This window comes from Rissa tridactyla, chromosome 3 (assembly GCF_028500815.1).
Source record: "Rissa tridactyla isolate bRisTri1 chromosome 3, bRisTri1.patW.cur.20221130, whole genome shotgun sequence".
NCBI lineage: Eukaryota > Metazoa > Chordata > Aves > Charadriiformes > Laridae > Rissa > Rissa tridactyla.
Window position 1 is genome coordinate 37,120,745 of NC_071468.1, and position 13,878 is coordinate 37,134,622.

Below are 13,878 nucleotides of genomic sequence, written 5' to 3' on the forward strand. Positions count from 1 at the left end.
GGCTCCAGAGCCGCTCCTGGCAAGGCTGGAGGCTCAAATCACAGCTCATACGTGACTGTGGCAGCAAGCAGCCTGGTCCCCTCGATCTTGGACCACATGGACACGCTCACTAGGACCACCCTCACACATGCCATGTACCATTTTTCATAAAGCAATCAGAGACCCTTTTGAAGTAGCAATTGTATTCAAGTAAGCTTACTGAGAAGTGGAAGCTCTGTCTGACAGAAGGAAGCAGCCGCAGGATGCCTGGTAATTGCTCTCTCAAATTTCTAAGGCCCAGCTCACAGCCTGTATGTGCTTTAGCACAACTCACATTCAAGAGACCCATGCATCAATACCTCATTAGAAAACAGGCAAGTTTGGATACCCTCCTGTTTCCAAACACTTCCATTCTTGCTGCACGTGCAGCTTTCAGTCTCTTTAGATTCACTTGTTGATGCTTGCAATTTCATGCTGAATCATTTTTTTTTCCCTTACAAGCTCTCCCATGAGAAAAGGCAGCACACCAGGATTACCAGACAAAAATCCTGGTGAGTAATACATTTTGGGTGGATCAGAAGCAGCCTTGAATTAACTTCTGAGAAGTGCAGGATTTTGGGAATGTCTTGCTCAATTTTCCCCAAATTTGTATCATATACTATCTAGTATTCTCTAGATGGAAATCAGATTTCAGATAAATTCAAGTAGGGAAAGTTCACGGCAATTGGAATAATGTACCTTTAAACAAAGCAACACACACTCTCACTGAGAGGTGCACTCTGTTACAATGCACTGGAACCACACAATAGGCAAAACCTGTTTTCATATATTAAGATTAAATGATTTGCTATAGATTTCCCATGTTACCTTATTTTCTCTGTATCTACCTCCCACATTTCAGGAACAAGCACATTTAACTATGGATGTAGCTCGTACCTGAAAACTTCACTACTGAACACCACTATACTAATCTCTGAATTCCCATATGCAACAAGCAGCGTTACGGAATGATTTTATTTACAAAGATGCTTTCCTTCAAAATGAAGGAATCAATATGTGCCTTAAAATTGACATTTTGAATTGACTGACCTTTGGGACAAGAACTACAATCTGACAACAGTAATACTTGTGCATTAATTGTATTGATGAATTCCTTTAACCACAGCAGTGTTTTAAAAAGCACAATTTTATGTCTCCAGTTAGTATAACAGTTTTATGCAAAATACTCTGATCTCTGCATAGATTCATGGTGATTAAAAAGTCACACAGAACTATTAGAAGCATCAGCTCTCTGTAATAATTTTTTTTTCTTTGTCACTAATGAGAAAGTTGTTCTCAGCACTTTCTAAATCATTTCCTGTGAAAAATAAAATATTCAAAAAGAAGCTTAACCTACACAATGAGTGAACAGCCACAGACAGCAGGTACATAACAACAAACTCCAATTAAACTGAAGTGTCAGGATGTAAATGTTATTTTAGTCATAAATAATGTTTATATAATTATATAACAAACTACGAGAAGCAGATTAGACACGATGGAAACCTTAAGGACGCACGGAATACAAATCTGAAGCATGAAAAGAACAATTAGTGTTTTGACTTACTGCTGTATTTATAATCAAACAGGAACAACAACTCCACTGTCTCCAAAGAGTAACTACTGCAGAAATTTCTCTCACCACAGATTAATATGCTTTTCTAAAATAGATTAACCAAAAGCTAGTTTGAGACAGTGTGTGCTGGTAACAAAGATAACCACACAAAATCTACAGATATATCACAGAGCTTCTAAACCAGTTTTACATTAAATCTAGGAAAAATGTGTGTGAAAAAATAATATCTGTCCCCAAAATGCTGACAAACAGTAAAGAGAACACACTGCAAAGTCTCTACATGACATGTTTGCTGCCCTTATTCACTAACTACCGCCTCAACATTGGCCAATGCTGTTGTGCAACCAGAGCAGATCTCCCTCCTACACAGCAAAGGCAGCCGCCCCATACTCCCTCTGAACATGCAACTCTGCATCTGTCACATTAGCACACACCTGCAATAAACACTGCAGAAGGCTGGCCTGCTTTAACACTCTGCACATCACTGGTGTCACCTAAATAGAGAATTTAGTTACCCCACAATACACACACCTGACTTTTTGCAGTCTACATACATTTACTTATAATGGATGCCTTTATTTTTGGGTAACTCAGAGCACTAGTGTTATTCCTGACTGCCTTTTTTTCCCCACAACCCACCACCCTGAATTATTTAATTTTAATATTAAATAGATGTTGTAACAGCAGGAAAACTACACTAATGTGACTGTGCCCATGTTCTTTTTATCCCGTCCTCTTGCCTGTTCTCAGAGACCTTCAAACACAGAAGCAACTAATGGAACTCACTGGTAACACTGATTACACAACTTCCCCACTTACCATCTTTAAAGCCATTAACTTGCATTTGATTAAAACACACTCTTTAAAAAGGCATCTAATCCTAATTGGAAAGGATAAAGATAAGAAATTCAGCATCTTCCTGGCAGTTTGTGCCAACAGCTAACCACCCTCACTGCTGAGAACAGCATGTCCTAGATCTTACAGATTTGGCTCTTGTTACTCTAATGGCAATTTTTTTTAATGAAGCAAAGAAATTGATCGAAGCCTATCACTGTAAGATATTCCCTCCATCTGTCACTGATATCTACTATACCTTTTCTGCACTTGTCAGTATTTCAAGACCCTTCCAAAAACCAGACCTGGATATTTTATTCAACTATCAGTCTTATGAACAATACGCCCCCTTCCTCTTCATTTTAAACTGACAGAAATAATGGTAGGGATTATATATATATATAAAAAATAAACATACGTTCTTTTTTACCAGTTTGTCATTGCGCTAGACATTTATCTAGCAAGTTCTTGGCAGAATTAGTTTTCTAGGAATTTAGAGGGGTGGCTTGCAAAATTTTTCCATAATATAAGAGCCCCATAACCATCCTAAAATGCAAATCCAAAATGTAAAGCAATGCAGACTAAGATCCACGACTATTCTGTTCTCTTTGCAAAGCTCCCAGCTTCTTGATGAAATTTTTCACAATCTTCAGACTTATAACTTCTTCCTCTTTCCAAAGCAAAACATCATTAATAATTGCACCTGGAACTTTCTCACTTCTAAATATACATAAAGCACTTTTCAAGTCACATCATAGAATCATAGGGTTGGAAGGGACCTCTGGAGATCATCTAGTCCAACCCCCCTGCCAGAGCAGGGTCACCTACAGCAGGTTGCACAGGAACACATCCAGGCGGGTTTTGAATGTCTCCAGAGTTGGAGACTCCACCACCTCTCTGGGCAGCCTGTTCCAGGGCTCTGCCACCCTCAAAGGAAAGAAGTTCCTCCTCATGTTTAGGTGGAACTTCCTGTGCTCAGGTTTGTGCCCTTTACCTCTTGTCCTGTCCCCGGGCACCACTGAAAAGAGCCTGGCCCCATCCTCCTGACACCCACCCTTTAAGTATTTATAAGTGTTGATAAGGTCCCCCCTCAGCCTTCTTTTTTCCAGACTGAAGAGACCCAAATCCCTCAGCCTTTTTTCATAAGGGAGGTGTTCCAGTCCCCTAATCATCTTAGTAGCTCTCTGCTGCACCCTCTCCAGCAGTTCCCTGTCCTTCTTGAACTGGGGAGCCCAGAACTGGCCTCACAAAAGCAGAGTAGAGGGGGAGGATGACCTCCCTCGACCTGCTGGCCACACTCTTCTTGGTGCACCCCAGGATGCCATTGGCCGCCTTGGCCCCAAGGGCACACTGCTGGCTCATGGGCATCCTGTTGTCCCCCAGGACTCCCAGGTCTCTTTCAGCTGAGCTGCTCTCCAGCAGGTCAGCCCCCAACCTGTACTGGTGCATGGGGTTATTCCTCCCCATCATACAGCATTATTTTTTAAAATCTGGTTGTAGTATTAAGTAGCATAAAGACAAATGTCCTTGTTAAAAAAACCAACATACAACTATTTAACTTTTCTGACCGTTTTCTCAGGTGGTTTTTTTTTTTTTCCAAAGAAGAACTCAAAAAAAATAGTTTTCAGACTTACCTGTAGTATTTTAATACTGATGTTTTATGGACATAAACAAGGAAAAAGATTATCTCACCCTACAAACCTTGATTTCCCTCCAACCTGGCCTTTCTGCTTCCCTCTCTGTCAGTTTCCCTTCAAAAACTCCTGTTTTTCTTCCAATTTACTCTGCCTTCATAGGCTACTAAGGTGCAGATTAGTAATGGGAAAGCCTGACAGGAAAAAAAAAAAAATCCTGACCCAAAGGCAGGTTGAACCTTTGGAGCGAGTTACAGTCAGCAATAAGGCAGTGATGCACAGGCCAACAGTGCTCAGACAGCCCAAATTCACTGTTAAGTATGAAAAATGAATATAACTCCTCCTTGGAAATAGGAAGAGTGTGAAAATGATTAAGGACAATTTAATGACAAGTGAGCAATTTAAACAGCTCCCACGATTATACTCCAACGATTTTGATAGCGGTACACAGAAATAACTTGCGGACTGAAGAGAAACAGGAATGTCAGCAAGGTGGTTTGTACCTTTGAGACCGTTCCACATGAGCAAAGACACTGTATCACAAATTGCCTTTGTATTTCTTGCTCAAAGTACTAAAATAAATACCGAATCAAACACTGCATTGAGGTGTGCCACATAGTTAAATCAAATTCAGAAATGATACTTTAACAGAATGACGTGAATATGAAACAAAGGAAGATGAATATCACTTTAGTATAACAGGTAGTATATAAAGAAAAGTTAAGTAATTTGCATTTAATTCTACAGCATTTTCAATCTTGAAATCTCTTCAATCTTTCCATAGTGAAAGAATTAATCGAAAATATAAAGGATCTGTGATTCTTCTTGATACAAATTCTTTTATTCATTTTTATATATAATGTCCCATTATATGCACTAAGTATTATTTTTGAGTATTTTAAATGCTATCACATGTAAATATCACAAACATTCTCCTGGGGGCACACCTGTCTCTCTGTGTATGTTTATGTAAAGAATGTAAAATAAAAGCTGTTTCAAACATACGATGCATGCACCACTAAACAAGATCAAGTATTGCTGAATAAATATTAATTAGTAAATACTGCACCAACATATAACTTTTTATGCTCAGAAATTATCTAAGCATGCAAACCTTCAAGAGTATTTTACCCTTTTTATCTACCAATAGTCAAATATCTCTCTTCCCAACTCACCATACATAGCATACGTGCTATTCTATATATATAGCATAGAGCAATCTTGAGATATAGTCACTTGCAGAACACATTGAAGGCTTTTAAACATTTTCTAAACATTTACATCAGGAAAAAAAGAATGCGAATCAGTCTCTTCTTACACTGACTTAAAATTTCCAAAGGTTGTACATTCCTGTTAAAAATTACTTTGCAAGTGTTTCTTAAAGCAAACCCCATAGTCTAAACAGCGTGCTTGTGTTTACAGTACTGCAACAAGCAGTTGCAGCGCTAAGCAAAAACGTCACTTCTAAAAGGACTCTAGTGTTTGCTACTGGCAAAGGAGTACCTGAAACACAGTGAGGGAGTCTTGCTAAAACTATAATTCCATGGGTCACGGGAAAAGTGCTTTAGAAATTAAAGAAACGTGACAGCTTACAAATGACACAGTTTCCCACTTAAGTATCTTCAGTAGAACTTCCAGGTCCCTCTTACTGAAAGAACCTCAAGAAAATTATTTCTCTTAGATCTTCACAACATGGTAAAAACAACCAGATGCCCTGCATCTCCCACAGACAGATAAAAATCCTCCTCTCTGGGTGCAAGAGAAATCATCACGTACCATTGACACATTCAAAGACATCACAGCACTTGCCAGGTGTTCCATCTCCACGCGAGACTATCTGGGGAACGGAGCCTGCCTCGCACATGGGGAAACCACATAAACCAGAGAGACACTCGCATCTGAAACCAAAGAACAGTAAGGAAAACCCCATAAATAAATGAAGCCATGTATAATGTAAAGAATAAGCAAGAGGAAAACGGAAAGCTAGTGCACAAGATCCAGTGTTAGCATATTCATATCTTAGAATCATCTTTTATTAACCCAACAACCAAGACAGCTTATAAACCTGAAATTGTTTGTTCTTTTTTTATGCTTAAAAAGCAAGAAGTTTGGTTCTCATCTACCACGCATGTCTCCTTAATCGCCTCAAAGCCATTTCATCTCAGACCAGCATTCAACGAATGAGGAAGAGCCCCCTCTCAGACACCTTTTTAACATCATTCCCTTTAACCTCATCAGTATTAAATAACATTGTTACATCCTCCACCATAAGGTATTACTCCAAAGTAAGTTTGCAAGAAGGAATGCAAGTCAAGTCACAGAATCTCACAGAACTTTTTATTGTGCTATCTGAAAGGGATTCTTAAAATATTAGCAGTGTATTACTATAAAGGGATAAATAAGTATTTGAAAAATCAGTATTAATTATATCACGTTTCATAAATAATGTTAAATATGTCAAGATAAAATGAAGCAATTTAACTCTATGTGCACATACATACTACAGTATAGTGACAGTTTTAAAACAGGCATTTCAAGGAATTTTGTTATAATATTATTATGCTCACCATAACAGTAAAGGATAATGAACTAAACCAAGAAAAAAGTTAGAGAACAGAAACCAATGTTTTATTTAGCATACCTTTGCTTTTGACGTTTTCTTCTCAACTTATTCGTAAATACAAAAAAAAAATGAGGGAATATAATTATTTTCTTTACTGTATGCCCCTTGCCTTCAGAGATGTAGAAGGAATGAAAGCACTATGGCTTCTACTAGACGGGATCAAAAAACTCAGGATTTGGCATAGCAGCTTCCCTTTAAGATGACTCTGTAAGTAATCTTACAGAATTCTGTACTAATATCTTACTTGTTCCTTCCCCAGTAAAAGAAAGATACTTATTCGGGGTGGATTTGAGGGGCTGGGGGTGGGGGATGGACAGGCACAGCACAGACAGGACAATTGTCAGGTTCAAGGAATCTGTATCTTAACCCGTCTAGCGAACATTGCTTTAGAAGTTGCTTTTCTCTTGTGAGAAGAATGAAACACAGAAATAAGTGCCTACATTTACTAAAGAAGGAAGAAAAAAAAAGTATTTTAAAACATACATAACAAAGAAAAAAGCACAGACATAATCCGAAAGTAGTATTAAAAGCCTACATAAAAATACTGGGTTTCACCTCATCCACCCTATATTCAGCATCCAGATAACCTCTCAGAAAATAGGTAGATCAAACTTCCTGAAAATTCATGTTTTTCACGGAGAATGGCACACGTGATGGAAATACAGTTGTGGACCTTGATTTTCCAAGTCTCATCCTCTGATCTTCCAAGTCTACAACTCTCAACTTCCAAGCTGAAGTTACCACTCAGCTTTGCAGACATGCCTGTATCTTCTCTATTCTTTGCCTCACATTCATTATCACTGATGATTTAAGTTGCAGGAGAATATTAAATTATTAGATTAATAACTTGTAATTTTCCCCTCTCATTTTCTTCCCAGTTAACTGTTTTAAATAAAAAATACAAGAAAAACCCCACCAAACAAACCACAAAACCAAGCAACAAAAAAATATGATGAATCACCAGATTAAATAATCTAAGATAAAACAATCTTCCAGAAAAAGGGCTGAAAAAGATGTTTAAAAGACTGGTGGGAGCCAATGTTCCTTTCTGCAGAAGACACTCCCTCCCATTCAGAGTAATCAAGGCTTCACATACTCATTCACAGTGCAAGCAAACAAAACCCCACCCTCTGAAATTTTATAAATTAACTTCCCATTTGGTTAAAAAATAATCCATGTATAGGAGAACGTCAAAGTAGGAAATGGTCTCAGATGGACTTTTAAACAGTCTGCATTCTTTTCAGCCAGCTCTGCTAGGAAAACCTTTGACCACCATCCAGGCTATTAGCATGGAAAACATTGTTTTGGAGACAGAAGTCTTTTAGGAAGAAACCCAAGGAATTCTGGTAGCTGAGCACGGCTGTCACACTGCCAAAACAACAACATCTGGAAATTCAGAATAAGTGATCCCGTTCTCAGTAAGGGAGCAAAATGAGCTTTATAGTACTAGAATTTTCTGAAGTGCCTTTTGGAGCAGAGGGATGGACAGAAGAGAAGTTGTAGTCCAGCTCTGTGCTCTCGCACAGGCAGCTACCCACCTGCAGGGTGTGTATATCTTAGCTTTGGGATTGAGCACTAGGTTTGAAGAAGTTTAGCAGGCCAGATTTTGATAAGCCTGTTGATAGTCTGGAGAAATCCTCCTGGCTGAGGGGAGACCTTATCGCTCTCTACAACTACTTGAAAGGAGGTTGTAGCGAGGTGGGGGTCGGTCTCTTCTCCCAAGTAACAGGTGACAGGACAAGAGGAAACGCCCTCAAGTTGTGCCAGGGGAGGTTTTGACTGGATATTAGGAAAAATTTTTACACTGAGAGGGTCATTAAGCACTGGAACAGGCTGCCCAGGGAAGTGGTTGAATCACAGCACTCAAGTCAAGTCAAGAAGAACATGTACTTTTAACAAGGAAGAACAGCTCTGTGAGAGTACAATGTCCCCTAATAAGATGGCCCAGAAAGAAAACAAACCAGCAGAATCAAACACGTCATGCCAGAGTCATGCAAGAGACTTCACAGAGAGCAGCCTGAAAAGGTGGGGGAATGGTTGAGGGAACCAAGAATCCCAAGTAAGAAGTCAGCTGTACTGCAATTTTGAAAAACACAGAATCAACCTGACTGGTAAAAGGAACTGTCTCCGGTTCTTCAGGTTAAAAAAGAAAAGAAGTAATAATGACAATATTCCTAGAAATTTCAACAACTGAGCAAGAAAAACTTCAGTATATAAAGAACCAAAACCAAGACTATGTTCATTAAGCAATGCTTTACAGGCTGAGGAAGACAACTGCTTCAGTAATATAAAAGGCCTGATTTTTAATTTCAGTTTAAGCTCTTCAAAACAGAAATAGTTTCACCACTTGTTTCTTTTATGGTTTTTTTTTTTGGGAGGGTTTTGTTTGATTTTTTTTTTTTGCTTTTATATCATCATTTTCCTTTTTCCTTTATGTCACCAGAAGCGTGAAAAGGAAAAAAGAAGAAAAATAAATCGAACAGAATACTTGTACATGACATTTTTTATTTAAAATCTGATTATCTTGGGTCATTTACTTCTGTTATTAAACAGATGAAAAGAGAGAAGGGCTTGGTTAGCCTCAGAAAAGCTGTTTTGATGGTAGGATCAAAAGAGTTCTCCAGGCATAAGGCATAACGGCTATGAAAATAAGAACAGGCACCCTGGAAAACAGATTTAGTACCAGTGAATGGGAAGGCTGGGGCAGGGGTGTGTTGGGGATAGGGATATTTATTTTGAGGATCAAAACAAAATTAAGTCTGAAGCGCTGAGACTAGAGAAAAGCATTCCTGAAACATACATCACATTCCTGTGGAGATTTTATCATGGCCCTTCTTTTTTTCATTGCAGGAATCTAATACAATTTGCATTAACATTATTAGCACTTATATTACCTAAATGTAGTAGAGAAAACTCCCACAAATCTGTTAAAAATATAAACACTTAAGGATACTGTAAAATAAGGAATTTTCAGAAGAGAACTCCCAGCATTATCAAAGCTTGATGAACTAGTGGCGAGGAAAAGAGACTAAATGAAGACCCTCCCTATCATCAAGCATAGAGCATAAGAGATGAAGATACAGCAAAATGAAATATTAACATTACTTACACTTGAAGCCACGCTGTGAGTTAAGTAGGCAAGATGATGAGTTTTAAACTGGTCAAGCTACAGCTTCAGGAATCAACCAAACGCTACTCTTAAAAAGATAAACTCCAGTCCTACACGGAAAGTGACGCTGCAGGCAAAGGCAAGGCCATTGGGATGCCTCCATCCAAGAAGTACAGCTAGAATTTCTTCACACATACAGCCTGAAGAGTTTTTGCCCACAAGTTCAAGGCCACTGTTTTATACATTTTGCACTTCCAGTTTTAAAGATTTTATTAAGTCAGTAACGAAAAATATTCCTTTTTCCTGGAAAGCTTTTAGTATTTTATTTTGGACATCAATAATAAACCTGTAGAGAGAGATGGCAGAAGAACTGTGGAAGCTGCATATAACGCTTATTATTCGACCATTTCCAAATGCTCAAAAGTTTTGTTTCACTTGTATATGAACTGACTCATATGGATGTTCTTCCTATTCTAATTCTCCAAGAGGCTTACTTATTGAGAAATCAAAGCTAGTGTGCTCCCAAGTAAGAATTCCTGTCTAAATTTCTGGATACTGTTACAAACAGATACCAAATATAATAGTGCATTTTTTCCATTACTATATTACAGTATAATCTTTATACACAGGGGACATTTAAATATTACAAAAGGCAACTCACTATCTAGCTTTTAATTAAAGATACCATGAAAGGGAACAGTTTTTGTGCATCTTGTGCATATTATTAGCATTAGGAAATAGCAAACAGATGCTAAGCAAGGGAAAAAGTCATAAAGTCAGCATTCACATCAAGTAGATTACCATCTTTCCAAGGCTTATTAGAATCCAAAGAGTTCATTTGACTAAAAGACTCAATTTCAGCCTTTGACTAATGTTAAATCAACTGATCTGTTTCCCAGAGGGATGAGACGGGAAAAGAGGACTGTCACAAAAGAGTCATGCCATGGAACCAGTAGGCACCCAACCACTGGCCAAGTGCACTGATTTTTTCAAGTACACTGATAAATGTACAGACCTTTTTGAATTAATCAGTACATGAAATAAAGCACAACATAAACCAGTCCAACCCTGCATTTTTCCTGCATATTTTCCTGCACCAGCTTATGTTTTTCTCTGTTGAAAATCTCTTCGTTTGCAACCACTATGCACCTCTGTACCTCTTTCCTTAGGTTTATCAGCCTTACCCTTCATAATATAACAAACATTTCAAAACCAAAAGATAAGACATTAGTTAAGACATTATACAAATGTTAGTTATGTGGTATTATAACAATCTATTTCTTTTCTTACTTTACTACTTTTTAGTGAGGAGTTATAAATACCTGATTCTCTTACAAATAAAACAATTTCCTAAGAACTTCAGGTCAAAAATCACTTACCAATAATAGTTTTATAAGCAATTCACTAACTTCACTACTCCTGTACCTCCTAACTTTCTTACTTTTGAATAACATACCTCCCTCAAACTATGCCAGCAGGGACTCAACATAAGCAAACAAAAACCCCCCCCAAAATCAACAACAAAAGTAGCAAAAAGAACCAACAACCTTCCCAAAACACATTTTATTTAAATTTATCCGATTGTTTAATTTGATGTCCATTCTTTCTTTGTCAGAAAAAAAATCCCAATAATTATTCCACGCTTAGCTTCTCCATGCCATTCATGATATTTAAACACCTTTCTCATATTCCTGAAGGCAATTCTGTGCAAATTCAGAAAGGATAAATTGACTAAAACTCTGTTTGAGAACTGTTCCATGCATATAAGAGAGGTCAGAAAACAAAATGTACAGAAGGTGCAAATATGACCTTCCTAAAAATGTGGCAAACCACTAGATGACCATTTAGCTTCTGAATTTATTCCATTATGGACTAAACCTAAAAATAAGGCCACAAGATTGCTCCAAAATCCCAGTGTTCTGAAGCCAAACAACTCCATTTAATTAATGAGACCTTTTCCATGTAGTGGGAACCGTGTATGCAAGAAATGTAATGCTTTTCTAGAAACAAGATTCCTGAAATTCCAACAATGATATTCCAAAGAAGAGTAGTGAGAAACTACTTATTATTTTAAAACTATCATAACCTTCAGTTCCACTTTTTAAATATTAAAAAATTTAAGAAGGAAAAAAGGAAGCAGCGATTTGTGGCTACTGAAGGCCGACACAATGTTTCCTGCTATTTTCTAGAGGAAACAACTTCAAACTCTTTTGATATAACCTTAATAATGATACTATCATCTGCTCCAAGTACTGTTGGAAACTGCTGGGAAGTTCTTATGTCTGCTTCCCTTCTAAAATGCAAACATCCAAATTATAATTCTACTGCTTTATTATGTATATGGGTCTGTACCGTTGTGAGTTTGAAGACAACTGTTAAGAGACATTATTGATCTCCGTGATACAAACAGAAGTTTGTCTGTTCAAGTCACAAATTATTCCAAACTAAATCACCTGTTCAATTTCCAAACAAGTTAATAGCTGATTAAGTAGAAGAAATGGAACAAAATAGTGTGGGAAGTCTTGGAGGGAGGAAGGAGAGCAATATGCAGTGTGATCAAGATATACACTAATTCTTAGGCTGACAAGTGAAAACAAAAACTTGTAACAGAAAGACATGTCTACAAGCTTATTATATGAAAGAGTTCAAACACCAGCTTGCTTGTTAAGTATGCAAACAAATCCAAATTCTAGACACTACAGTCTCATTCTACTTCCAAGCATAAAACGCTCTCTAACAGTAGACACCATTAAGAGTTACTTTAATTTATCCAGGTTAAAGTGTCTTCTTAACAGTGAAGGAGTACATATACCATTAACACAGAACATGGGCAGATACAAGCACTACGTATAATTTTCCATAAAAACTCATACATAAAAAAAGGATGCTGTCTGCAGGAAAAAATGGTTTCTTGCCAAAACAACCCACATTGTGAGGTTGGACACCAGCAAGGTGTCCAATAATTATCATCACACTGAGAACATCTAGGAATGGCTGGGGCAGCTGTAGTAAGGTAGGAAGAAGGGGACTGCCTGAACTTCGAATTCTGCGAGTCATTACATCTCCTGGAACACCAACATGGAGAAGATGGACACGGAGCACAGGTCACCTATAAAGGTCACAGACATGCCCTTAAATCCTTTCTCTTTGTGGATTTTCAGTACAGTGCAGTCTGTAAACAGCATTTAATATCACTTTCTCACTTACCAGATCTCAATGAAGAAAAATGGTTATCCTGGGAAAAAATATTTGCTGTTTCTTAATTTTTGAGGATTTTTCTTTAAAAATACATGAAAATGCCTAAACACCTGTTCCCAGGTATTACAAAACTTCACAAGATTGCAGTGTTCTATTTAGTCTTTTCATCAACTGCTAAAACAAATATAACCCTACTGCAAGCCTGAGTTTGACGTGCAATGGGTTCAACTGGCACCAATGCAGAGCTTTCCTTCGATACAAACCCTGCCTCTTCAGTAAGGAACAGAGTCTCCAATTCAATACCAAGTGCTACAACACCATAGCACTGGATGGTCAGATGTACTTGAGATGGTGAAGTGGTCTGCTAGAGTTAAAGTACAGGAGGAACAACTTGAGCAAGTTGGCCATCATAGCTAGAAACCAGAGTTTCTAAGATGCTGATGAAAGAAACGAAGCAATAACAAAGTTTCTGCAGAACCCTTAACATGCTTTTGTTACACCTTTGGTCCAGCTATCCAGGTTACTCAGAAGTCAAGCCCTGAACAGAAATCTCAGGAAGATACAGGTGCTTGGATTTGTATTTGGTCTTACCAGTTCCAGCTGAACTTTCCTTTAACAAAAACTGGGATCCACAACCACTTTCTTTTGGGTATCATTTCTTCAAGATGAGATGGGTGGAGGAGAAGGATCTAAAATTCTAGAACAAATACAGGGGAGACCTCTGTATCAGCAAAAGTTGCTTACCAGAGGTGACTGATACAGGGGGAAAAGAGAAAAAGTTACACCTCCTGAAATATCACGACTGCCCTCTAAAGAAGGTTCAGAAAAATGAAGTGGTGAGTCCTGTACTGAACACCCAACCAATGTATCGTAAAATTAAGATAGG

At 37.9% G+C, this 13,878-nt stretch overlaps 1 protein-coding gene across 2 annotated transcripts in view; it reads right to left on the reverse strand.

The window, feature by feature from the left end:
* The window catches only part of CRIM1 (cysteine rich transmembrane BMP regulator 1), a 194,356-nt gene that overhangs the window by 74,321 nt on the left and 106,157 nt on the right, over positions 1-13,878 (reverse strand). For both annotated transcript variants that reach the window (XM_054194091.1, XM_054194090.1), the window contains one exon: positions 5,839-5,960. In XM_054194091.1, the coding sequence (XP_054050066.1) occupies positions 5,839-5,960 (122 nt within the window). The remainder of the gene's footprint in view (positions 1-5,838; positions 5,961-13,878) is intronic.